Consider the following 26,261-nt stretch of genomic DNA (forward strand, 5'->3'; position numbering starts at 1 on the left):
CCACATGCCGAGATGTATGTTGGAAATGGCTGGTATGAGTATGGAAAATCCAAAACCTATAAAGTCGGTGATGTCTTGGTTTTTCATTACCGTTCTGTTTCATAGATGTTGTACATTAAGCTGGTGAAAAAATCAAAAAGGAGGAATGGTGAAAGGAATGTAGGATATTTTTTATGTTATTTAGATGTTTAAATGTTTGTTTTAAGATAAATTGTTCTATGGTTTTGTCAATAGCTTTCATATATATATATATATATATATATATATATATATATATATATATATATATATAAGTTAATGTTTATGTTTCTCTAATTATGTTTTAAGTAATGATCTTACCTGATCAAAAGTATCGTCGTGGCCTACAACGTATTGGACTTCTGCGAACTGGGGAGTGTACCTGCAAGGTATTCCGATGCTAAAGTAAGTTTGAGAGCAAAGAGCAAGTACATAAAAGGTGAGGTGAACGAATACTGAATACTTGACCCTCTAATGAAAAAGAGTATTTATAGCCCCCAGTGCTAAGCCAAGGTTTCCTAATTAGGTTGAATCCATTGGAGGTCCACGTGCTAGGAAACTGTCAGAATCCTACGTGGTAGGGTTGAGTCAGCTAGTGACTCACATTTTTGGTGGACAGAGCGTAGGGTTCGGAGGGAGTTGCCTGAATCCTACGCTAGTGAATTTGACCACGTGCTCTTTAGTGGACACGTGGACTTGACTCTTGTAACGGTTAGTGTATGCGTTATTGGGCCTGGAGCGCGAATGGGCCTACTCAACCTCAACCCAAGAATTAGATCTGCTTGTTAGTGATAAGTGTTAAGTCTGCTCGGTCCAAACCAGAACAAAGTAATATGAATGATAAAGTTCATCAAAGTTTCTTTCATTTTGTGTTTTTCAAATATTTATCTTATACATCATATTTCATCATATTTGGGTTTTACCAATGTAAAATCTATTATTTGGGTTTTAAAATAATCCATGTCAAATTCAATATTACTCCATATCAATGTAGATTTCAACACGAATAACATTTGGTGTTATAATTTAATTGGGCATATCCATTATGTGTTAATTTCGATTTTTTTTTATCTACCAAGTACTAAAGCCATTATATTGATATTATAGCACAATCATCATTTAAAACATTTCTTTTTATAAATACATGGCTTAATTGCAATTTTAATCCCCTTATTATCATTTTTTTTAGTGTTGGTCCTTCTATTTTAAAATCCTGAATTATAGTCCCTTTATTTTAGTTTTTTTGAGGATTTTGGTCCCCTTGCAAATCCAAAAATAATTTTTAATGAAATGGAACTCACATCGATGACATGTTTAACATAAATCTTAAATAAAATTAGTTTTTTTTTTGAACATTTCACTGTTGAACTAGCACTGACACATTATCAAAAGGAGTGTCGTTTCATTTAAAATTGTCTTCGAATTTGCAGGGGGACCAAATTTTCAAAAAACTAAATATAGGAACTAAAATTCCGGATTTTAAAATAGGGGGACCAAAACTAAAAAAATATCATAACAAGGGGACTAAAATTACAATTAAGCCTAAATACATATATTTTTATATACATTTCTTAACCATTCATATATATATATATATATATATATATATATATATATATATATATATATATATATATATTCTAAACCCATGCGCACATACGGAAAATAATAATAATAATAATAATAATAATAATAATAATAATAATAATAATAATATCTAACTCAGATTATGTGTTTCATTTATAATATTTAATTATTTCAAATTATTTATGCCTATATCCAAAACATTGGGAGTACATACTTCAACGCTATAACATGCACCCAAAGTAATTTCTTGACAACTTGACTATCCCTTAGTCTCACCTTCCCCACCAACAACTTTAATTATACTATTTTTTTACAACTTTTTTATTCACCATACGTTAATTTTAAAATCCAACTTCATATAACATTATATTTTTATAAATAAAAACAACTGTATGAGAACTGTTTTATACCCCACAAATAAATTTAACTGATGAGTTTTAGTCTTTATAAACAATTTTACTTATTTTGTAAAATTAAACAATTTTGCTTATACTTTCTCCAATCTTAAACAAATATTTAAATTAATAAAAATAAAAATAGAGTTATTTTTGTCAAATAGCTTAATAATCAAAATTTTACTCTTTACAATGAATAATGATATCTAAGTTTATTACTTTATAGCTATTAGAGTTAGATTAACATACAAAAAATTATATTGAATTTTTAAAATTTTTGTTGATTTATCAAAAATTTATCTATACATAAAAAAATTGCACGCATCCAATTCAACTAACACATGAGTTATCTCATTGGCTAAATACGTTTTTAGTCCCTATAAATATGCGACCCTGCATTTTTAGTCCCTATAAAATTTTCCTTCAATGAATGGTCCTTATAAAATTATTATGCACCTAGTTTAAGTCCCTACTATCAAACCAATGTGTATTTTAGAATGATTATTTTGCAGACATGTTCATAATGTTTTAAAAAGTTCCTAGAAAAAAAAGAAACTCAAAATTTAATTTCTAAGTTGAGATTTTCATTACTTTTATCATTATTTTTTGAAATTTGAAAAATTCATATTTAATTTTTCTCGTTTTAAAAAATTCTAAAACTTGGTAAATAAATATTTTATAGTATTCTAAACATATATAAAAAAAATAATTCAAAAATTTAAAAATTAAAGGGTAATTAAACAGTTTTTAAAATTTTAGAAAATAGCAGGGACTGAAATTGCATGCATACAAATTTTAGAAGGACTATTTATTAAAGGAAAATTTTATAGGGATTAAAAATGCAGGGTCGCATATTTATAGGGACTAAAAACATATTTAACCCTTTTATTAATATTTTATTAGGACATTTGTCTTTTATATTAAAGATAAAAGAGCAATAAAACACATTTATTGGACAGGACCTCAAGCAGATGAAGTTACTAGTTATGATCCTAATTGTTGTGTGTGTATATATATTCATGTAAAATACATTATCCTATGATACATATTAAACCTTATTTATTTCATTCACAGGAGGAAACAAGTGTTTATGCAACTCACAAGTTCTCCAATGACTTCTTCATTCTTAATCCATTTCTTTGTATTATTTGCTTTATGCTTCAAAGCAAAGGCTGTGATAAAGCTTCCTCCAAATGTTTCAGTTCCAGCTGTGATAGCATTTGGAGATTCAATCGTTGACTCAGGAAACAACAATCACCTCAAAACTTTGGTCAAATGTAACTTTCCTCCTTATGGTAAAGATTTTCAAGGTGGTGTTCCAACTGGTAGATTTTGCAATGGAAAAATTCCTTCAGATATTCTAGGTAATCTCTCTCTCTCTCTCTCTCTCTCTCTCTCTCTCTCTCTCTCTCTCTCTCTCTCTCTCTCTCTCTCTCTCTCTCTCTCTCTCTCTCTCTCTCTCTCTCTCTCTCTCTCTCTCTCTCTCTCTCTCTCTCTCTCTCTCTCTCTCTAAATAGTTGAGAGACTCTCTCTCCTTCTCTTGATGTTAATGTGGAAGAGAAGTCATAGTTTCATGGTATTTTATTTATTTATGATAACATTTTCTTTTCTATTTTCTCTCATTTCTAACCATGAAAGCAAAACATTTGTTGAGTTATATGTTCAAATTTAGAAACTTGTGTTTTTTTGTCTTGATTTGCACTATGATATTTTGGGTGTGAAAAATGACAGTTAGCCATTTTGATAGGGTCTGAATGTAGTAATTTTTGAAGTGAGGCAAAAATATTGGAGAGATTTAATGTACAATAAATTATCAATCTTTTGTGTTTTTCTTCTAGATCTTTTTGGCTACTAAATCATTTATTGAAAGTTAGGAGTCTGATTTATGAGAACCAATAACAATTTGGAGAAAGTATAAGAGATATTCAGCCTACCCAAATATTATCTATTTATTATTTGAGATTCGTTTTTTTGTGGGATCCACCAAAATATGACTTATATATCTATTCTATTTAAAGTGATAGTTAAATTGTTTGTAAAATATACAAGTGCTCCCTTTCTTTCTTTATTCTTTTTTTTGTATGTAAAATACAAATGAAAGACCTATTTCTTGATTTATTATTATGAGGGTGTGAAAATTAATTTCTAAAACATGTATAACCTTTTAGATAATAACATCATATATTATATTATATGTTCTAAGATAATAACATCATATATTATATTATATGTTCTATTTTGACATAAAATTGTGTATCTTTCTTCATGTGTTCTTGTTAAATTAAAATAAAATATTAATTATATTTTAAACAATTAATTTATGTTTGTTGTTTGTTTATTTATATATATATAATTCTCTTGTTTAGTGATAGAAAAGTTATTTAGAGTTGAAGTAAAAAATTAAAATTAATAAAATAATATAATTCTATTTATCATTAAAAAAAGATAAAGTAAAAAATTAAAATTAATAAAATAATATAATTCTATTTATCATTAAAAAAAAAGATAAATAAATTTTAATTAAGAGTTGAATTCAAAACACTATATTAATAAAAGTTTGCTTTCATTGAGAGTTGAACTCAAGACCTCCCGCTTACTAAACGGGTGCTCTAACCAACTGAGCTATGAAAGCCACATGGTTTGGTTTTCTATTTTTTATTTCAAAATTGTAAACTACTATTGTTTTTTTTTTTGTTTAAAAATTTATGTCTAGATTTGTTTGCGTTTGATTTTATTAATATCAACCTTAAATAGTTGTGAAATTGCAAATAAATAACAAATATGTTGTATTTTATTCAATGTTATATATAAATAAGTTCAAATAAAATAATAATTTAAAATGATATGACAATAATACATTTGTTTATATATTTACACTTAAATCTTTTTCAATTGAAAAAGTTGATATCTTTATATTTAATATCATTATCCAAATTTAAACACAGAATCTCACATTTGTGTATGCATTTCTAATAGTTATTTTTCATTTTGTCTACTGATAAAAAATTCTCATTATGCATAATTAATTTATGAATTTAAAAGAGTCAAACAATTCAATCTCAAAATTTATAATAAAAAAAAATTGTCACATTTATAGAAGGTGGGGTATAGAAGAATGGTGGTAATGTGAAAAAAGATAGGGAGAAGAGGAAGGAGGATGATAGTAACAAAACAAAATACTTTAGAAATGTTACTATGCAAGTTAAAATATAGGTGCCTATATTTGCAGTGATCAATAAAATTACCATGCATAAAACAAATTATCATGCAAAGATACCAAAGTATTTTTTTTCCTATATGATCCAAATGCCAACAATAGGTCAGATTCTTATCTCCATTGAATTTACTTGCAGCTGAAGAATTGGGTATCAAAGGGTATGTACCAGCATATTTGGATCCAAATCTCAAACCATCTGATCTTCTTACGGGCGTAGGGTTCGCCTCCGGAGCATCAGGATACGATCCATTAACACCACAAATTGCGGTAAATATATAAACATATATATTTAATTTAAAATATATTATTATTAATTAAAGTGATACTAATGATTATTTTGTAATATCAGTCGGTGATACCGTTATCGTCTCAACTAGACATGTTCAAAGAATACATAGGAAAGCTGAAAGGCATGGTTGGAGAAGAAAGAACAAACTTCATCTTATCCAATAGTCTTTTTGTTTTGGTGGGAGGTAGTGATGACATTGCCAACACATATTTTATTGCCCACGCAAGATTACAATATGATGTTCCTGCTTACGCTGATCTTATGTCCACCTCAGCCACTAATTTTGTAAAGGTAGTATATATATTTTAAATTTATAAAGAAAAAAAATATCTAGGGTTAGGTTCAAATTCAGAACTCTCATAATGCACCAGTGAGAAATCTCTTAAACGACTGTAGTTTAAGAGATTTATCACTTGCGTTATTGTGCATTAGTTTTATTGTTTCTTATCATTTTACTCGGTTTGAAGAATTAGTCTTTGCAACTGGATCTCCCGAGGATACCTGGTTCCTAGTAATAAAAAATTATGGCTTACTATATGATATTTTTTCCTCTTGAGTAGGAAATATATAATCTTGGAGCTAGAAGAATTGCTGTACTAGGTGCACCCCCAATTGGATGTGTGCCATCACAAAGAACTCTTGCTGGAGGGATAGTAAGAGAATGTGCAGAAAAATATAATGATGCAGCAAAGTTATTCAACATCAAACTCTCAAAGGAGCTTGATTCTCTAAGTCACAGCTCACCCAATAGCAGGATAGTTTACATTGATGTTTACACCCCTCTACTTGATATCATTCTCAACTATCAAAAATATGGTAATGCTAATTTATCTCAAAGTAATATAAAAAAAAGTGATTATGCAACCCTTAATTAACAAAGTTTTTATTTGCTTATTGAATTGTAGGGTTCAAAGTTGTGGATAGAGGTTGTTGTGGCACAGGGAAATTAGAGGTTGCAGTGTTATGCAATCCGTTTGACACTACTTGTTCTAATGCTTCTGAATATGTGTTTTGGGATAGCTATCATCCTACTGAAAGAGCATATAGAAACCTAGTAGATGGAGTTCTTCAAAAATATTTGAGCAGATTGATATAAGTTACATTAATTAAGTTTGTCTGCCAAGTTGGTTTATTTTTATATTGTTCCATCTAAATTTGTATCTTGATGAGTATGTCAAGTTTGTTGGATTTTGCAGTCAAAGAATGAAATTTCTTGTTTGCTTTATTGTTTTTTTGGGATTAAGATGATTGAGTGTCTTAAGTATTAGTACTTAGGGAATTCATGTATTCATATAATAGGACACAGTCTATGATTGTTCTTTATGAAAAGTTTATTATTATTATTTTTGAATAGGCAAAGGAATTTCATTCAAAGGAGCACTAGGGGTGCTCAAACCCGATACAAAAGTTTACGAAAACAGTTTTCTAATGAAAAGTTTATTATTAATTAACAATTGATTAGTAAAATTGATAGTGTTCATAATTAAGTTTAAAAAACAATTGGTACCAAAAAAAAAAAAGAGCAATTATATTGGTATCATCAACTAAGAGAATCTACACTTTATTGAATCACTACTTTGAAAGATGAATAATTCCATATTGTTTAGATTAAGGAAGTTGCTTGCCAGTTTTCACATTAGATTCAAATAGTTTTATTGTGAAAATTCTAAAAAAAAAAACTTTAACGTGAAACAAAGGCAACCAAATTTTTAGCCTCAAGGAAATACAAAACAGCTCATAAAAAGATGAATTTTGTCAACATTCTTACTGTTTTTCGGCTTTCTGATTTTTAGAAATCTTAAAACATATGTTCTTTCTCTTCATCACTCAAGGTTTTAAGGCATATTTCTACATGGTGATGGAAATTTACCCAACAACCTCTTTGTTGTTCACTTCGATTTGAATTATCATTCAACAACTTTTATCAAGTTCAAGTCACGCTTGAACCATAATTTTGCCACTTGCATTCACTTGCTTCTAACCACTTTTTCTTGTTTAAGTAATCTAACAAACCCGCAAGCATGATTCTTCAATCATATTTGACTGCACTTATTTTTGGATGTGTCCTTGAATGTCCTTGTTTCTAATTTTTGTAACTTTTCAACCTCATTCAAAGCATAACACTCAAGGCCAATATAGTTGTGCCTTAGTGATAGGTCAATTTATCTCCTTACTTTATCACAATTCAAATGATAGCCAGAGGTCTCTATAATCGTTTCTTTACTACTATCTATAACAGGTGTTGAAAATGGTTGAAAATATACATGTTGGTACTCGTTATGGTGGAGTTTGTGTCGGTCACGACAATAAAAGCTTACGTATTATTTTCAATCAAGGTGGAGATTGTTGGGTTTGGCTGAAAATATATATGTTGAAGAAGTGCTTATTTTTGTGAAGAAAAAGAGAGTCCAAGGCTTTAAGATTGAAAATATATATGTTGAAGAAGTGCTTATTTTTGTCAAGATGCACCAATCAAAAACACTTTAAGATTGTATTTGACTTTTTTTGTTCTCTTGTGCTCTTGTACTAGAGTGTTGTGAGATGTAGTTAAATATTTGTTTTTGAGGTTGTGGGTGTATTGGGGGCTGAGGTATTTGAGGGTATATTATGTTTTGTAACTATTTTCATATAGTGTTATTCTCTAGTTGTCTATTGATAATGGTTGTGGTTTTTTCTCTGATTTTGAAGTTTCCACGTTAATCTCTTGTGTTGTTATTTTGTTCCTCCTTTTTCTCTAAGTTTGTTATTTTCCCAAATGCAGTAACTTCCTCCTCAAATCTGAACAAAGTCATTATTACTTATCTATCCTCTTTGGACAATCCCTAATGAATATACCAATTTTATGAAAAGTAAAGCATTTCAATCATTACTCATCAAACCTTTTTTATTTTAACATTACTCTACACTCACTTTCTCCTCTTGAGACACTCAAATCTTCGCCACTATCTTTAATTTTCAAATCTTTCTACTTTGAAAATTGCTTCGATCTCACATTCGTCTAAACTTCATCCAAAGTAATAGTACTTTTTTTACCATAAAGAAGATAATCTTTGAAGTGCTAACAAGATCTAAGTAATGAGATTTACAAGAGTAGAGCCATGTGTCCATCATAGATCTTCACCTCAATATTCTCCTGATCATCAAGGATCTTGTAAAATTCAATCAATTAATCAACTATGAATTTGTTCATTACCATTCAAAATGAGTAGAGTTTTTGTTTCAAACACAGCCTATGAGCCAAAGACTTGGTCGTATATTTCCCACATCAAAGTCATAATCTACTACTCGGCGACTTTCCTTACAACTTTATCTCGAAGACATAAGATAATGACACTCTTGATTTTATTTGTCATCTTAGTTTTCTCTGCTTTTGTTAGGTGTAGACATTGATGTCTCACACTTAAATGCTTCAATACTTTTATTTGAGTTAAAAAAATTTCATATACAATTTTCACAATCGAAATTTATGGTCTCTGTAAAATTCCTCGATCTTCCATATAGAATCCATAAAGCCTACTTGTAAACAAAATATATCTTCCCCCGCGGTGGGTTCCTCTTATTGTGAGAGATCTAACAATTCTGGTGTATTGGTTGATAGCTTCAAACACATCAAGAAATTTGATGTGTGGGATAAAGAATAATGGCAACCAAATTTATAGTCTCAACAACACTAACAAATTAAAATTGTTTCTCTATCCCTTTAGATACCTCCAAAGATTTTCCAAATTCTAAGAACTCCAAGGAATTTCTACCTTTGTCTCTCTAAATTTTCCAATAGGATTCATAATCCTTCTCTCTATCTTCAACTCTGAAATTCTCAAGGTTTTGAAGACAAGAATGATAAATATACATATTCATATATGTATGTTGAAACCCAATGGATCCTTAGCAGACCCAAAACATGAGTGATTATTAACAAATCGATTTGTGCACTGAAACAATAAATCACAATACATGCAACCTACTTAATTGAACTGATCCTCGATGGACCCGACCTTCTCGTCGAAATAACCCACAGCGTCGTCGACTGTCGGTAGGGTGGCAAAACTGACCCAACCCACCAGGCATTCTCATTTTACCCGCATTTTTTCCGCGGTACGAGACAAGGTTTTAGACATGCGCCCTTTTGTAGGTCAACCCCACTTTACGAAAATTAACATGAAATTTTGTAACTTTTAGTCTTTAGGGGTGCAGGGTCCTCCGACCCAGCTATTATTTTTTCAAGGGTAGCCCAAAGTTTTAGGTCATCACCATCTACTAAATGTGCCCTACCCCGCCCTTCCCTTTTTTTTGACAGGATTTTGCGTAGCAAACATTCCCGTTTATCACCCCTAATTATCAAAGCTTTGTCGCACATGGTTGGACCTCCATTGTCAGACTCTTTGGCTTCATCGAGCCGCCTATCGCTAAACTCCACGACTCTAACATCCTTTATTGACGTTCTTTCTACTTTTCGATTTTTTAATTACTAACTTCGAAGTATGATTTAGTTCTTTTCATCACTCAAGATTTTAAAACACGCTTCTACATGTTTCTTAAGGTTAAGATTTCATACTCTAGTTCCTAACTGTCATAATTCCTTCCTCATTGCTCACATTTAAACAATAAGGACATTGCAATAGCAATTTTTTATATTATAACCCTTTATATGACACCAAACAAAGAAAAGTTTGATTTAAAAGCTATTGAGCTTGATTCATATTTAGAAGCCCTCTTGGTTAAATATTAATGACATTCTACTTGAGATGCTCAATCTCATTCTACATAAGCAAGATCAATCTCATTGGAAACACATGTAATTTGCCTCACAAAAATTATTGAGCAGCCCCTAATCAATTACAAAGTTTTGGAGAGCTGTTTCATGAGCAATCACGCAAAAGACCTCACCCACCAATTGTTTTTATAAATCCCTTGTCTAAGCCCAGGAATTACTTCTGATTAATGAATGCAAACCGTTTGAAAGTTTGTTGAAGTCCTGCCTCTAAATTCTGTATAGATTTCACTAGAATGAGACCCATTTAGATCGATCTTCTTGAATTTTTATTTCAAAATGGCACAAAGGAACAAGTGAAGAATATTAAACGACATAGATTAATGTAAACAAAAGTGTTGCAACGAAAAGCATATTAGTTCTATATTACAGGAACCATAACCACTATTCATAAAAATAAAATGATTAAACACAACTTTCTTAATGAGAAAAGAAACTACAAGCTCCTTTGAAATGGTTGATCAAAGTCAAAACATCTCTCAAACAACGGGAACCTCAATATCGGTGGAGGCCAAAACAGCGGGAGGAGGCTGGTTGTATTCCTGAGGTGGGTTGTATTCCTCCTCCTTTGGAGTGTGGATAGTGACAATATCAGGGAGGGGGGTTTTAGGACCTTGTTTCCCTTTAGGATCCCAATCAAGCATAATCTTTACTTTGATGCCAAGAACACCCTACAAGACAACACGAAATGAATTGTTAGCAACTCCAAAACAAACCAAATGTAGGAACAAATTGAAAACTTCTGGGGAGAAATAATTCTGAGGTAAGAGCATAAGCAAACCTGTCTGAGAAGCACGTGTCTAACTGCAGAGTCAATGTAATCTTTGACTGGTTGCCCAGATGAAATCATGTATCCATCCTTAAACTTCATGGATTTAGCTCTTTGGGCCCTCAACTTTCCGCTGACAATGACCTAATAAAATAAAATCAAGCAACAATTACAATCAAATAATATAATAATTGAGTTGAAAGCCACTTTTTCAAGACAAACCTCGCATCCCTTGGCACCACTTTCCATAACAAATCTCAAAACACCATAGCAAGCCCTACAACAAATAGTTCAGGACATAGTTCAGTAACCACAAGCACAAAATTGTATTCAAGAAATTAGCAGCTCCCAGATAATCACTAGCCATGTAAAATGTGGAAATTTGTAGATATGTATTACGATTACCGAACAATATGTCAATAAACAGAGGAATGTAATTTTAGACCCAATGAAGACATCTAACATGGAACACAGATCAGATACTATTATGGCTAAACATAGCATTATCCTTTCACATAACAAGTATGTGGCAGACAAGACACTGAGTTAGGACACCACATGAGATCTATATGCTAGTCTAGTTCACATCAATTGATGAATTAAATAAAACCATAATATTTTAAATCCAAATCAACATAAAGACATTTACCAAAATAACAAATGATAGAAATACAAATTCATAAAAACCAGAAGAAACAAACTTTGGTTATGAGAGATAAGTGGCATACTGAAATACAAGAAATGACAAAAATAACAAGTGATGAATCTGTTAACTAACGACAATATAGAAGGTATTCATTTATAGACTGTTCTATAACAAATTTCCCCATGATTAAGCATCAATATTTAGCATAATCAAATTCTTGATGTGGAACAATATTTATTTTACTATGATTGTACAAATATACCTGCGCACAGCAAGACCACCAAGGAGCTTGTAGCGTAGAGATTCAGCCTGAGCAATAGCACAAAGTCCCCTATTGTTAACCTTTTCAGCATAAAGTTCAACGCTGTTCTCAGGAAACTTGAACCTCTTCTGAACAACTGAGGTCAGTTCTCTAATCCTCCTTCCTTTCTCACCTAAATATCACCCAAAATATCCCAGAAATCTCAAATATATTATTTTCTGCTTTTAGTCGCTAAATCATTTTGAATGACTAAAATCAAATATTCATCCTATTACATATACCAATATATTTACCAATATATTTGCAAGGATTCAAAAATTTGTTATCAAATCAAAACTCATTTGCATAATCAATTGGCCCATTTAATCCAAAAAAAAGTCGTATCAAATCAAATTACATCAAAGTAATTGAAATTTCAAAAATTGAGGAAATCACATACCTAGAACGGCTTGGGTACGAGTAGCTCTGATAATGATCTCAGTGCGCATTGGGGTAACCCTAACCTCAACACCAGAGTAACCATCTTCAGCAAGTTCACGGGTCAAAACCTCATTCAATTCAGCAAAGAAAACTCCATCGGCGACAAACTACAACACAAAAATTCACAAACTTTAACAAAAACAGATGAAATTGAAGCAACACCGCGGGTAATAGGATCAAAATGAAAATTGTGTGACTAACCTTTCTCTTCTTGCTCATTTGAGTGGCCATGGTGAAGATTGTAATAGTAACTGTGAGTTGTTGTGCTAACGCCGGCGCCGATAATGATCGGAGAAGTGGAAACCCTAATTTGTTGACACTAGTGGCGATAAGTGATGTTATTCCTCTTAAAAATGGTTAAGTCCGAAATGAAAGACAAAAGGCCCAACATGAAACAAAAGGTCCAAGGATATCATTTGAGACTATTTTATTTGACATTTGATACACCCCTCATAGTTATTTGATACTATTTGTTTACTATATGAGATTAATAGATATATTGTTAGTGTAAAAAAATTTATATTTTCAATGCATTACAATCACTCATAAATAATATTTTAGATGTCATTAAAGTTGAAGTCAAATAGTTATAAAAATTTATCGATTATGATTAATTGATTGTTAGCGCATATCAATTAAATTTTTTAGATAATACTCCCTCCGTTTTTTATTATAAGTCGTTTTAGACTTTAAACACAGATTAAGAAACATAATAATTGTTGTATGAAAATGAGAAATTATGAAGTTTTTTACAAAATTATCCTTCATTAATGACATGTGGAAGTGGAAGATAAATTTATATAATTGAAATGAGAGAAAATAATAAATATTTGAGGATATAATAGGAAAAATAACGTTAATTATTCATTGGAATTGTAAAACAACTTATATTAAAATACAAAATATTTTTCCACAACGACTTATAATAAAAAACGGAGGGAGTATTTTTTATAAAAAATAAATAAATAAATAAATAAGTATTTTATATTGTTATGCATCTTCGGTGATAAAAGCTTTACAACGTCAATTCATCATAACCATTTATTTGTGTTTGAGAAAGGTAACGGTGAGTTTGGGGTATAACTAAAGAGATCAAGGCCTCGATGCAGAGAAAGTTATTGGTGTTGCGCAAACGTCGCGTGCGTGCGACTTCATCAAATAATTTCCCACGGTCCAAAGCACACACAAAAAGAAAGTCACGTGTGCTGTCGGAAACATCATGCACATATGACTACAAAAATTAATTCCACACAGGAAATAAAAGTTCACCCCCTTTGTCAGCCTGCCACTCTAGAGGTCGTAGTGGGTGGTTGGCCACACGTCGACCTCAGACCAATTTTTCACTTGGGCGGGAGAATGGGAACCGACACTTGGCCACGAGAGACATACAATAAACTTCGAGGAAAGACCTCATAAGATCACACGAAAATCAAAGCTTCACACTCAAGATTATACAAACATATCTCATATAGGTAAAAGAACACTAACAGATATATGTGCACATATTTTTTTCATTACAAAGGTATTTTACCTTTAATACATTAAAAAATTGTGCTACCCTAGCGGGGAGACTATCTCACCATCTTTAAGCACCTCATCCGATCGAACTTGCTCTCTCAAAAAGAGTAGAGGATGATGAAAATGCTTCACTTGTTGCAAAGTGTTTTCAAATATACTATTGAAATGTATACCAATGATAAGAAATACAATTGATATAATGATGTTATTTCAGACATGGATAAGAATGATACAAAATATGTGATAATATGGACTAATGGTCAAAATGAGCACAATTGATCATTGATATGCATGTAATTATAATAACTGCAACCAAATCCCAACACTCTCTATCATTAATACTCAGTAGAGACAAAGAGCTAGTAGATATATGAGAGATCCCTAAGAAACACTAAAAGCCACCATAACCATATAAAATTCATATACCAAAAGGATGTCATACATTTTTTAAGGTAAAGAAAAAACAAGAAATGAGGGTTTGAATTAGGTTTCAAGATTTAAAGCTTTTTCTTAACCAAGACAAACAAGGAAGAACAAGGACTAAAAATAAAGGACACAATATTTTTATCCTGGTTCATTGTTAACGAAGCTACTTCACTCCACCCGCCAAGGTAATTTTTCTTTATCAACAAGGACCTAATCCACTTTAATCAACCTGATTAATAACCATAAAGACTACCCATCAATGTCTTCTTAAGAAATTCTTATTATACCCTAGTAGGGATGTCAATTTGCATCCATTAATGGGGATCCCTGTGGGAATTATCTATTCGGAGCACCGAAGTTAGGGGGATTCCTTCCCCCGCGGGGATGGGGATTGAGGGAAAAATTCCCCTAATGATACTTTGGGGCGGGGATTGGAAAAGTATCCTCCGCCCCGTGAATTCCTTGACTCCATACATATTATTTAACTTTTGTATTCTATATATTATATAATATATAATTATATAATTTTACATAAAAAATATTAATATATTAGAAAATTAAGAATCATTAGAGGATCATTTATTTTTATGTTTGATTGTATAATGTATTGTTTTACTATCTAAGTACCTGACATTATAAAAGTGCATCCAATACATAATATATACACACCGTATCCTCCTTTTCTTTTCTCAATTATCTTTCTCTCCTCCATTCATCGTCTCCTTTGTTCTCATCATCATCACAACAACCACTCTCATTTGTTCATTGTGCTTATGATAATTACTCTTAAAATTCATTTTACTTTCATTAGCACATGTTTTTTTTCATTAAATTAATAAATTAGTAGTGATAGATTTGCCACGCTCACTCGTAATCACCCACTTGCGCTAGACGACAATAATATCGTGGTAGTAAATTAGCGGAAGCATGGTAGCAACAAGTTCTATTAATACCTTTTTTTTACAAAAAAAAAAACATTAGCAACAATAAGTGTTTTTGTTTTTTTTGTTTTTGTTATTGATGCAAGATGTATTTTTTTAAAAGAAAGATGCAAGATATATGTTGTTTTTTTTAAAAAGGAAAAAAACGAAACACTAGTGTCATAGTTTTGATCGAAAAATATAGAAACTTTTTTAAAATTTGATCTCCATGGATCTCCGTGGAGATTTGTGGGGATGGAGATGGGGGAAAATATTCCCCCATTGTGGAGATTAGGGATGGGGATGCTGAATAAATTTGGGGGCTAGGCGTGGAGCGGGGAAGCATCCTCCGAATATTCTCTGCCCCATTGACATCCCTATACCCTAGTATCTCAATGAATACAACCAACTTATAAGTTGAAATACAAAGAGTGTGTGTTTACAAGATGCTTCTTAACAAAAATTAGATTACACAAATGAAATACAACGACAACACAACAATGTTTGAGCAAGTTACTAAACAAAAGTTCATTGCTTTTACATCTTTTCATATGAAAAGAGTTTTAGCATATTCAAAATTTCGTTAAGCAGTTTATTTTTTTGAACTCTTCTAAGTCTTCATTATATAGACATCAAAAGATATGTTGGAGGGTGAAGATGGAATTGCACATTTCTTAGTTGTAATCTTCATAACGGTCAGCAGGGAGTGGTAGACAACATTGTACCATAGTACAATCTTTGTACTATAAAACATGCGTAGTGGAAGGAATATCTGATTTGTACCATGTACTATTTGTCTCACGCAAAACCTTTGATCATATTTCTAAAGATGGGGAGAGAGAAAGAGAAAATAGAGAGATATATTCCAAGGAAAATGCAAAGCTTTGGAAAGTGGTGTGGAATGACGTATAGGAGATGGAGAAACCAAAAATGGAAATGATCTATGGGTGGAATTGACGAGCCAATCAATTGGCATAATTCTTTGAGTTATTTTTAATCGATCACCCTACACATTATATAAAATATTAGATATAGAATCGTTGCAAGTCATTAGGTGTTGTCCTAATCATTTTGTTAAACTTTTGGCCATTCTCCAATTGATTGGCTTAATGCTTCAATCAATTGGTTGTCTCAGAAAAGTGTTTCTAATTAATTGGCTTAGGTTCCGAATTGGTTAGTTGGTTTAGATAAAGTTTTGGGAAAAAAAATGGACAGCTTCTTAGTCAAAGCTTCTAATTAATTGGCTTAGGTTCCGAATTGATTAATTATTTTTCAATTACACACAAAATCTTTTTCAAACGTTTTTATCTTGAAAAATTGTCCAAAGCTTCTTAGTTGGCTTAACCCTTTTAAGATTTTGTGTGTATGTGAGTTGCATTAGTACTTAAAAGGGTTAAATTAGTTTTTGGTCCCTATAAATATTGAAGTTTCATGTTTAGTCCCTCCTGGGGTTTTAGCAACGATTTTAGCTGGTTTTGGCAACTTTTTGTTTTTGTAAAAACCGTTGCCTAATGGCAGGAAGGACTAAAAATGAAAACTGCAATATTTATAGGGACCAAAAACTTATTTAACGCTACTTAAAATTTACTTCGTTACTTTACAAAAACCTGGTCACTCAAACATACACGACCTGGTGAGCTCACTTTCTCTCTTTCATTATTCGGAGGCTTCTGAGACTTTTGCCAAATACATCGATCATATAAGCACTTTAATCTTGAGTTGCTTTTTATTAGTGAGACATAAGATGTTTTTCTAGTCAGGTCACCATCATCATATACCATTGTTTATAGTTACTTTGTTTGTGTTAGCACTCCGTATGCCTTGGTGTTTCTATTTGTATTCTGCAGAGTTTTTTCGCCCATATTTATTAATAATTTTTACTATGAAAAAATAGTTTGACGACTTAAATTTTATTATTTAAAATAGAATTAAATATATAAGACCCCTTGTAATGTGAGCGACATTCGATTTACCCTTATTAAAAAAAAAATTCATTCCTCCGTCGTAATGTGAAGGTTTCTTATATTTGGCCCCTTGGTTGACCAGGAGACCATAAAATCTTACATTTTACCTATAAGAAAAATCAACTAGTTAGTGAGAAAATCAACTAAAATTATATTATACAATATCTAGTTAGTGATGATTGTTGATATCACAAGAAGAAAGCATAAAGAGAAAATAACTTTTCATTATTGAAGATTAACTGTAACTGTTACATTGAGTTCATATATATAGTGTATAAACTAAGGGTACTTGTATTGAACTAACTATACACTAAGTGTATTAATGTACCATCATGCAGCTATATACACACTATGCTAATACCTCCCCACAAGTTGGAATGTGGATATTGCACAATCCTAACTTGGACAGAAGAGAAGAAAATAATGGTGAGTGCAAAGGTTTAGTAAGAACATCGGCCAGTTGACAGTGAGAAGGCACAGGTAGCAAGTGAATGAGATTAGATGCCAATTTCTCCCGAATAACGTGGCAATCTATCTCGATATGCTTACTACGCTCATGAAAGGTAGGGTTATGGGCCAAATAGATAGCAGACTTGCTATCACAGTAAATGGAAGCTGGCTCAGAGAAAGGGATGCGAAAATCATCAAACAGAAAACGCAACCATTGAATCTCGCATGTTAGAGAAGCAAGTGCCCGATACTCTGCCTCAGTGGAGGAACGAGAAACGGTGTTCTGCTTCTTGGAGCGCCATGAAAGTAAGGAGTCACCAAGGAGAACACAAAAACCAGTGACAGATTTTCTGGAGTCAGGACAACGGGCCCAGTCCGAATCGGCAAATCCATGAAGTTTAAGAGCACTGGAACTAGAGAAGAAGATACCCTGGGCAGGAAATGTCTTCAGATAACGTAAGATGCGAGTAGCTGCTTTGAAATGAGAAACAAACGGGTTAGCAACAAACTGGCTGAGATGTTGAACCGCATAGGAAATGTCAGGACGTGTATTTGTAAGGTAGAGGAGTCTGCCAATTAATTTCCTATAAGAGGAAGGATCATCCAAGGGAGTACCATTGGTGGAGGATAACTTCAAAGTAGGATCAATAGGAGTTGTGGCAGGTTTAGAACCAAGAAAGCCCGTGTCCTCAAGTAGTTCTAGCACATATTTCCTTTGGTTCAAAAAAATGCCTGAAGAAGATCGAGCTATCTCTAGACCAAGGAAAAATCTGAGTTGGCCTAGGTCTTTGATTTTGAATTTCTGATCCAAGAATGATTTGACCAACTTGATCTCAGTGAGGGAATCACCTGTAAGAACTATGTCATCAACATAGACTAAAAGGGCAGTGAAATGTGAAGCTGTGCACTTGGTATAAAGAGAGTGATCAGCTTCAGACTGAGAATACCCCAAGGCTAAAAGTGCAGTGGATAATTTTGCTTGCCATTGCCTGCTAGCCTGTTTCAAACCATATAAAGATTTTGTGAGTTTGCAGACTTTAGAAGAGGTAGAACAGCCATAACCTGGTGGGAGTTGCATATACACTTCCTCATTGAGATCACCATGAAGAAAAGCATTGTTGACATCAAGCTGCTCCAAATGCCAATGCTTGATGGCAGCAATTGCTAAGAGGACCCTGACAGTTGTGATCTTTGCAACAGAAGAGAAAGTATCAAAGTAGTCCACTCCCTCAAGTTGAGTGTAGCCCTTAGCAACAAGTCTTGCTTTATATCTTTCTATGGTTCCATCAGCATTGTACTTCACTTTATAGACCCACTTGCATCCAACTGGTACTTTACCTGCAGGAAGATCTACAAGAGTCCAAGTTTGGTTAGACTCAAGGGCAGAAATCTCAGCATTCATGGCCTGTCTCCAACACTCATGCTTAGAGGCCTGGGTAAAGGTTTTGGGTTCAGGGATAGAGGATATGGTGCAGCAAAAATGTTTGTAGGCATTGGAGCAGTTTTGATATGATAAGAAGTTTGAAATAGGGTAAGGGACATTGGGACACTGCTGAGGACTAGTGGATAAGAGATTGCAATGGAAGTCTTGCAAGTAGCTAGGGGGGTGTTTGGTCCTAGAGGATCTTCTGGTAGGCTGAATTAAGGGAGGTGGGGAAAGATTAGGAAGAGAGCTGGCAGTAATAGGGATAGCATCTGTCATGACAGGTTCAGATGTAGTATTAGGGTCAAAGTCTATGACTTGAGGACTTTGAACAGGGTTGGTAGGGACCACAGGGTCAGAATTAGGGGTATTATGGACAGGTACAGGGATAGTTGAGGGAAGAGAGGGACTGACTGGCAGAAGGACAGGTTCAACCTCAAGGACAGTGTTATTATCCAGTGTATTATCCAATGTGGTAGTAGAGGTATCCTGCAGAGAAGTTTGGACAGGGACAGATTTGAAAGGAAAAACACTTTCATAGAAAACTACATTTCTTGAAACAAAGAGTTCATGAGAGGACAAATCATACAAGAGATACCCTTTTATACCATCTTTGAAGCCAAGGAAGACTGCCTTTCTTGCTCTAGGCTGGAATTTGGTTCTGTGAGCCTGAAGAGTAGAGGCAAAGGAAAGGCATCCAAAAACCTTGAGATGGATCAGAACAGGAAAAGTGTGAAAAAGAAGTTCATAAGGGCATTTGTTTTTAAGGAGAGGGCTAGGGATTCTGTTAATCAAATGCACAGCATGTTTAATGCTGAAATTCCATAGAGAGGTAGGCATGTTAGAGTGGAAAGCAAGAGCTCTAGCTACATTAAGAATGTGCTGATGCTTTCTCTCTACCACCCCATTCTGTTGGGGTGTTTCAACACAGGATTTCTGGTGGGAAATGCCTTTGGAAAGAAAAAATTGGCTCAGGGTAAGAAATTCTGAACCATTGTCAGATCTAAAACACTTCAAAGATGTTTGGAATTGATTTTCTAAAGAAGCAACAAAGTGAATAATACTCTGCCTGACTTCAGTTTTAGATTTTAAAAAAATGATCCATGTGAATCTAGAAAAATCATCTACCAATGTAAGAAAGTATTTGTGACCTTGAATAGATTCAGAGGCAAAGGGCCCCCATAGGTCAGCATGGAGAATATCAAAAGGAGCAATAGTAGATGAAGTACTAGTAGGAAAAGGAAGCTTTTTCTGTTTTGCTAAATGACAGGAATCACAAGGTAACATATTATCTTTATTAGAAGGTATAATAGGAAAATTCTTAGCTAGAGTAAGCATACAAGAATCAGAAGCATGGCCTAATCTATAGTGCCAAGTTTCAAAAGAATTAGAAATAGCAGAATTACAATGAGAAGAAGAAGTATGAGTGTCTATGAGATAGAGGCCTCTATGCAGCTTAGCTGTACCAATCGTTTTCCTCGAATGGTTCTGCAAGATTTGACAGGAATTGGAAGAAAAATTCAGAGAACAATTCATGTTATCAGTTAGTTTGGTAACAGAAATCAGATTAACATGAAAAGTGGGAATATAGAGAACATTAAAGAGAGTGAGAGTGGAAGTGATGTTCACAGTGCCAGAGATGTTAGCTGTTATATTGGAACCATTAGGCAAAGAGACAGATATAGGCACAATGGTATGATAGGAAGAGAAATTTGAAATATCAAAGGTTATGTGGTCCGTGGCTCCTGTATCTAAAATCCAAAGATTAGAAGTCTTACCAAAACCTGATGGTGTGTTGGAATTCATGGCTAGGGGAGACGTGGTAATGGAATTGATGGTAGGAGTGGATTTTGAGTGTTGAAGCAGGGCACGAATGCTTTGAAATTCTTCCTGAGTGAAGCCAAATGAGGATCCTGAAGCAGTATCTGCAGGCACAGAACCATGAGTGGCAATATTGGCTTGAGGTTGTGGAGGAGCAGGAGCAGGAGTCTGAATTTTGTTCCTCTGTTTGAATCCAGGGGGATAACCATGTTTCTGAAAACATGTGTCCACAGTGTGATTCGTTCGTCCACAGTGAGTGCACACTCTATTACCCTTGCCCTTGGAAACAGAAGGCTGTTTGCTAGAATGAGCATTGACATGGAGGGCAGAAATAGTAGATTCAGGGGGATCGGAAGGTGAGGCATAGTTAAGCTCACGTTCTTGTTGAATAACAAGAGAGAAAACCTTGTCAATGTGAGGCAAAGGTGTCATCATCATAATTTGGGACTTGGATTGAGCAAATCGCTCATTCAATCCCTTCAAAAACCTGATAGCATAATCTTGTTCACGGTATGTTTTGGCAGAATCAACAGCACCACATGAACAAGCAAAAGAACAGGTACAACAAGGGAGAGGGCGATAATTCTCAAGCTCATCCCAAAGCATCTTCAATTGAGTGAAATATTCAGAGACATCGAGAGTACCTTGGCGGAAGCGATAGAGTTCTTCTTGGATATCGGAGATGCGGAAAACGTCGCTCTGTGAAAACCTAATCCGTAAATTGTTCCAAACACCAGAAGCCGTTGCAATCCACAAAACTGATTTCGCAATCGAATCGGAGATGGATCGCTGAATCCAAGAGAGGACCATAGTGTTGCATCGGATCCACTGAGCGTACAGAGGATCTGTGACGAACGGCTTCGGAAACGTACCATCAACGAACTTTTCCTTATTCTTTGAAATCAATGCAAGAAGCATAGATCTGGACCAGGTGTGGTAGTTCTTGTTGTCCAATGGTGGAGCAACAAGAATCAGCGCAGGACTTTCGTTCGGATGGAGGTAGAACGGATTAGAAGAGTTTGTTGCATAATCCGCATAGCTCTGGTGATCCATGGCGAAGAGAAGGGAAACGATTGAAGAACAAAGAATGACGAATCTTGATCAATCGGAGAAAGAGGAGAAGAAGAGGCTTGTGCAATCGGAGAAGATGAACAAGCGAGGGAGAAGAAGCTTGTGCAACCGAAGAAGCTTGTGCAACCGAAGAGGATGAACGAGCAAGAGAAGGGATTGGTCACCAGAGCTCAAGCGATGAGCTCTGATACCATGTTGATATCACAAGAAGAAAGCATAAAGAGAAAATAACTTTTCATTATTGAAGATTAACTGTAACTGTTACATTGAGTTCATATATATAGTGTATAAACTAAGGGTACTTGTATTGAACTAACTATACACTAAGTGTATTAATGTACCATCATGCAGCTATATACACACTATGCTAATAATGATTAATAATTGAAGATGACGTAAAAACCAATGGAAAAATGGACAAATTAATCTAGCAAGAAAAACAATAAAGAAATTATAGTTGATTTTCGAAAATATTTTAGTTGATTTTTTCTAAATTATTTTATATATTAAATAATTATTCTTCAATATAATTCTTAATTACAAGGGTTAATAATATATTAAATAATTAGGAAATTATAATATAAATAAAATAGAATTTCAAATTTTAAATATAAATAATCTGAGTTCAGAATTTAAATATATAAATAGGGTATTGTTAACCGGTGCCCTCATGAAACTCTTTAAACATATTAAATAAAGAAAATATTTTTTTATAAATATTAATATTTCAATTTCCAATGCATTGAATACACACATTTTAAAAAAAACTTACCACTTTAATTATTTAAAAAGTGCCCCAAAGACGCTGGTTAGCATTTCCCGCATAAATAATATTTTAAATAATTATAATATAAATAAAATAAATTTCAAAATTAAATATATAAATAATATATTAAATAATAAACAAATAAATTTTAAAATTTTAAAAATAAATTCACGTAGATTTTAAAATTAAATCTAAAATAAAAATAAAATCCAGTTAAACTGCCAAGAAGTCAAATATATAGAATCTTTACATTAATGGGGAATCTCAATTTTTTTTAAGTAAAATGTAAGTAAAATATTGCAGGTTTGAAAATGCTCTTTACAATTGAATGTTTCTTTAGCTACCAATTGAGATGGTTGAATGAAACAATTTTTTTATAATTTCTAGAATACTATTTTTTTCTGGTTAGTTTAACAAAATATATTTTACTGATATTTAAAACTAAAATGAAATATAAAGATAGAGCTAGAGGGTTTAAACAATAATCATTAATTGAATCGAAAAATCATTAAATAATCATTAAGAAATATTAATTACCATAAATATTAAAAATATTTTCTATTAAACATTAAATATAGATGGAAAATATCACAGGGAATTTATTAACTAACTAACTACTTACCCAAATAAAATAATTAATTAAGGAAAATATCATATGGAATTTGTTATTGAAGAAAAGTATAACTGATTTTCCATTTTTAGTATAAATGAATAAGAATCAAATCACTTCACGTAGGAAACATAACTGGTATCTATAAATACCTTCATGTTGTTGATACTTATATTATATATATTGCAAGAAATATATTCTATTGCTTATCAAAAAAATATATATATTGCAAGAAATCATAAGGTATCAATAAAATGGAGAACATAATGACAATGAGATTGGTCACAATTTTTGTGGTTTTATTTGCCAGAGTATCAAATATTGCAATTGCTGCAAACCCAGCCTATCCTGCAGTGTTTGCATTTGGTGACTCAATCTTTGATACAGGAAATAATAACAACCTTGCAACTCTATCAAAATGCAACAATCCTCCCTATGGAAGAGATTTCTATGGCAGACAGCCAACCGGAAGATTCGGGAACGGCCGAGTTCTGTCAGATTTGATAAGTAAGTCTAGACAGTGATCTTATTTGAAGTTTTCTTTACATTTTTTTTTTATAAAAATCAAATATCTCTAATGACTGTATACCAATTAATTTATGTATAGCTGCGTCTTTGGGAGTGAAAGATACATTACCAGCATTCCTTAACCCGGCTTTATCCGATAAAGATCTTCCTACTGGTGTTTGCTTTGCATCAGGAGGTTCAGGGTTCGATGATTTGACCGCAAACTCGCAGGTATATTATATACAAATTTTTTTTATGATTTAGGGTTTATAGTAACAAGATTTTGTGCAATGCAGGGAGGAGTTTTGACAATGGGTGCTCAACTGAACTTTTTCGAACAATACATAACAAAGTTGAAAGCATCAGTTGGACCCGAAAAAGCTTCTGAAATCATATCCAAAGCTTTGTTTATAATATCAGCAGGAAACAATGACGTTGCATTCGCTTATTCTTTCACTATTAGAAGAACTATGCTTTTCAATGTATATGCCAGTACTTTAGTTACAGCAGGCCAAAATTTCCTCAAGGTTTGTATACGAACATTTTTTTCCAATTCAGTTTTGAGATGATTTAATATCAAACTGATAGTTATCGATTCGAATTTACGGCAGAGTTTATATCAACTTGGAGCACGACATGTGTGGGTTATGAGTACAATACCATTGGGATGCTTACCTGCAGCTAGAACTCAACTGGGAGGACCATTAAGGTTATGTGTAGATTATGAGAATGGATTAGCACAAATATATAACGGCATGTTATCGGCCGGAGTTTCGAGTCTTAAAGCCTCTCTTCCCGATTATGATCTGAAGTTCGTCGATGTCTATACTCCTATGCTAAATATCATACAGAATCCTTTCGCATCAGGTACATTTTTCTTTATTAGTAGTAAGTTATTATTAATATTTATTTGTGTAAATTAATTTTAAATATTAATTTTTTAGGGTTTCAAAATGTGTGGAATGGTTGCTGTGGAACTGGAACATTTGAAATGGGAGCTCAATGCAACTTGTTAACGTTCCAATGTCCAAATACTGCAACTTATTTTTTCTGGGATGTTGCTCATCCTACAGAGAGAGCTTATCAACTCACTGTTGCACAAATACTACAAGCTCAAAACTATGATCTTAATAGTTACCATATTTCCAAAGCTCTTCATCCTTTGAATGTATCAAGTCTTAGTTTTAAAAATTAAATAGTTTCTCTTATTTGTAAGATAAATAATTATTCTATTGGACAATTTATTTGTCCAAATAAATGTAATAATGAAATGTGCAATGTAGTTGTATTGACGAATCTACATGACAAATCTTATATAAATAAAGGTGTTTTGTGAACCATTTTAAAACACTTTGTTCCTTTTTTTTTTCTCAAAATTGTATGATCATTTGTTTCGACGTAAGTATTCCTTTATTTATTCGAGAAACAAGCCTCATATGAAGATCGGTTTTGTAGTATATTAAAATTTTGAGCAATTTAAGGCTCATCTGAACCATTTCTTAAGGGAAGAGTTGAATGGAGACGAGAGTAAGATGAGAAGAATAAAAAGACTTGTTCCATAAATATCAATAGTAGATGATAATGATGATATTTAATATTGTTTGTGGCCAATTAAAAATAACTTGGATGTTAGATATATGTTGAGGACCGCTATAAGTGGGGGAGATAAAATTGTTTAGTTGTTTTTTGCTATTAGATTATTTTGCACTGTTATGATTTTTGATTTGTTGTTTGTTTGGTTGTTGTATTGTTGCATTATTTTGTTATAATTTAAAATGGATACTTATATAATATAAAGCTTTCAAGTAAACTAAAAATGATATTTAACAAACGCACACGCATAGCAACTGCGCCACCTTACACATTCGCTGCGCAACTCTGATAATCCATCTTAAGTCACCGTCCACGTTAAATCTTTTCGTCAACTACATGGTTCACAAGTCTTAATCTAGTTCAGACTTCCTTAAACATCTATCACAAAATCGATGCTCACTCGACATTCTCAATCCTTCACTTTGCGACGTTATCTCGCCTATAAACCAACTTCTCCGACTTGTTCATTACCTCTCAACTACTCATGGATACTTTTCCGTTAATTCACACCAACCAGAGAGCAACTATCTTCACGACATAACATTCATCCCTTTACGCACTATCAAGCTAGCAAGATACGTCTATGCCATCCAATCACGATTTCGTCTACTATCAACAAGAGATTAAGGGTGATCAAGTCCTCAATTTGTCAATAGATAGCCGACAACCATAATGGAGCATAAACCATCATTACCAAAATTAATAATATTTTTTTCCCTCTTGCACTCATATCACCAGAAGCACTATAATTCCATAAT

The 26,261-nt window shown here is 32.9% G+C and overlaps 3 protein-coding genes and 1 non-coding gene across 4 annotated transcripts; 2 read left to right on the plus strand and 2 right to left on the minus strand.

Annotated features, from left to right (window-relative positions):
- The first annotated feature begins 3,027 nt into the window (after positions 1-3,027).
- Positions 3,028-6,818, plus strand: LOC131594221 (GDSL esterase/lipase EXL3-like). Its single transcript, XM_058866306.1, has 5 exons — positions 3,028-3,364; positions 5,354-5,484; positions 5,567-5,797; positions 6,067-6,322; positions 6,412-6,818. Exons 1-5 carry the CDS (start codon positions 3,091-3,093, stop codon positions 6,600-6,602), a joined length of 1,083 nt encoding a protein of 360 aa, XP_058722289.1. The 5' UTR covers positions 3,028-3,090; the 3' UTR covers positions 6,603-6,818.
- Positions 4,559-4,632, minus strand: TRNAT-AGU (transfer RNA threonine (anticodon AGU)). Its single transcript has one exon. It is a non-coding gene; the product is annotated as a tRNA-Thr (tRNA).
- Positions 6,819-10,574: 3,756 nt separating the features above from the next.
- LOC131596688 (small ribosomal subunit protein uS3x-like) lies at positions 10,575-12,796 on the minus strand. The gene is made up of 6 exons (XM_058869416.1): positions 12,636-12,796; positions 12,394-12,541; positions 11,955-12,126; positions 11,269-11,323; positions 11,059-11,190; positions 10,575-10,948 (listed from the first exon to the last, which is right to left on the minus strand). Exons 1-6 carry the CDS (start codon positions 12,663-12,665, stop codon positions 10,757-10,759), a joined length of 729 nt encoding a protein of 242 aa, XP_058725399.1. The 5' UTR covers positions 12,666-12,796; the 3' UTR covers positions 10,575-10,756.
- Positions 12,797-23,657: 10,861 nt separating this feature from the next.
- On the plus strand, positions 23,658-25,140 carry LOC131594222 (GDSL esterase/lipase At1g23500-like). Its single transcript, XM_058866307.1, has 5 exons — positions 23,658-23,910; positions 24,011-24,141; positions 24,207-24,437; positions 24,522-24,777; positions 24,855-25,140. The coding sequence occupies exons 1-5, from the start codon at positions 23,658-23,660 to the stop codon at positions 25,103-25,105; spliced, it is 1,122 nt and encodes a 373-aa protein (XP_058722290.1). The 3' UTR covers positions 25,106-25,140.
- Positions 25,141-26,261: the final 1,121 nt, after the last annotated feature.

The sequence above is a fragment of the Vicia villosa genome, linkage group LG4 (genome assembly GCF_029867415.1).
Source record: "Vicia villosa cultivar HV-30 ecotype Madison, WI linkage group LG4, Vvil1.0, whole genome shotgun sequence".
NCBI lineage: Eukaryota > Viridiplantae > Streptophyta > Magnoliopsida > Fabales > Fabaceae > Vicia > Vicia villosa.

Bases quoted from the DNA above. Each gene is read 5' to 3' on its own strand.
- LOC131594221 (XM_058866306.1), top strand. From the start codon at position 3,091: ATGCAACTCACAAGTTCTCCAATGACTTCTTCATTCTTAATCCATTTC. The intron at 3,365-5,353 runs GTAATCTCTCTC...ATTTACTTGCAG, and splicing joins AATTCCTTCAGATATTCTAG to CTGAAGAATTGGGTATCAAA. The intron at 5,485-5,566 runs GTAAATATATAA...TTGTAATATCAG, and splicing joins CATTAACACCACAAATTGCG to TCGGTGATACCGTTATCGTC.
- LOC131596688 (XM_058869416.1), bottom strand. From the start codon at position 12,665: ATGGCCACTCAAATGAGCAAGAAGAGAAAG. The intron at 12,542-12,635 runs GTTAGTCACACA...TTTGTGTTGTAG, and splicing joins AAATGAGCAAGAAGAGAAAG to TTTGTCGCCGATGGAGTTTT. The intron at 10,949-11,058 runs GTTTGCTTATGC...GTTGTCTTGTAG, and splicing joins GACACGTGCTTCTCAGACAG to GGTGTTCTTGGCATCAAAGT.
- LOC131594222 (XM_058866307.1), top strand. From the start codon at position 23,658: ATGGAGAACATAATGACAATGAGATTGGTCACAATTTTTGTGGTTTTA. The intron at 23,911-24,010 runs GTAAGTCTAGAC...ATTTATGTATAG, and splicing joins AGTTCTGTCAGATTTGATAA to CTGCGTCTTTGGGAGTGAAA. The intron at 24,438-24,521 runs GTTTGTATACGA...AATTTACGGCAG, and splicing joins CAGGCCAAAATTTCCTCAAG to AGTTTATATCAACTTGGAGC.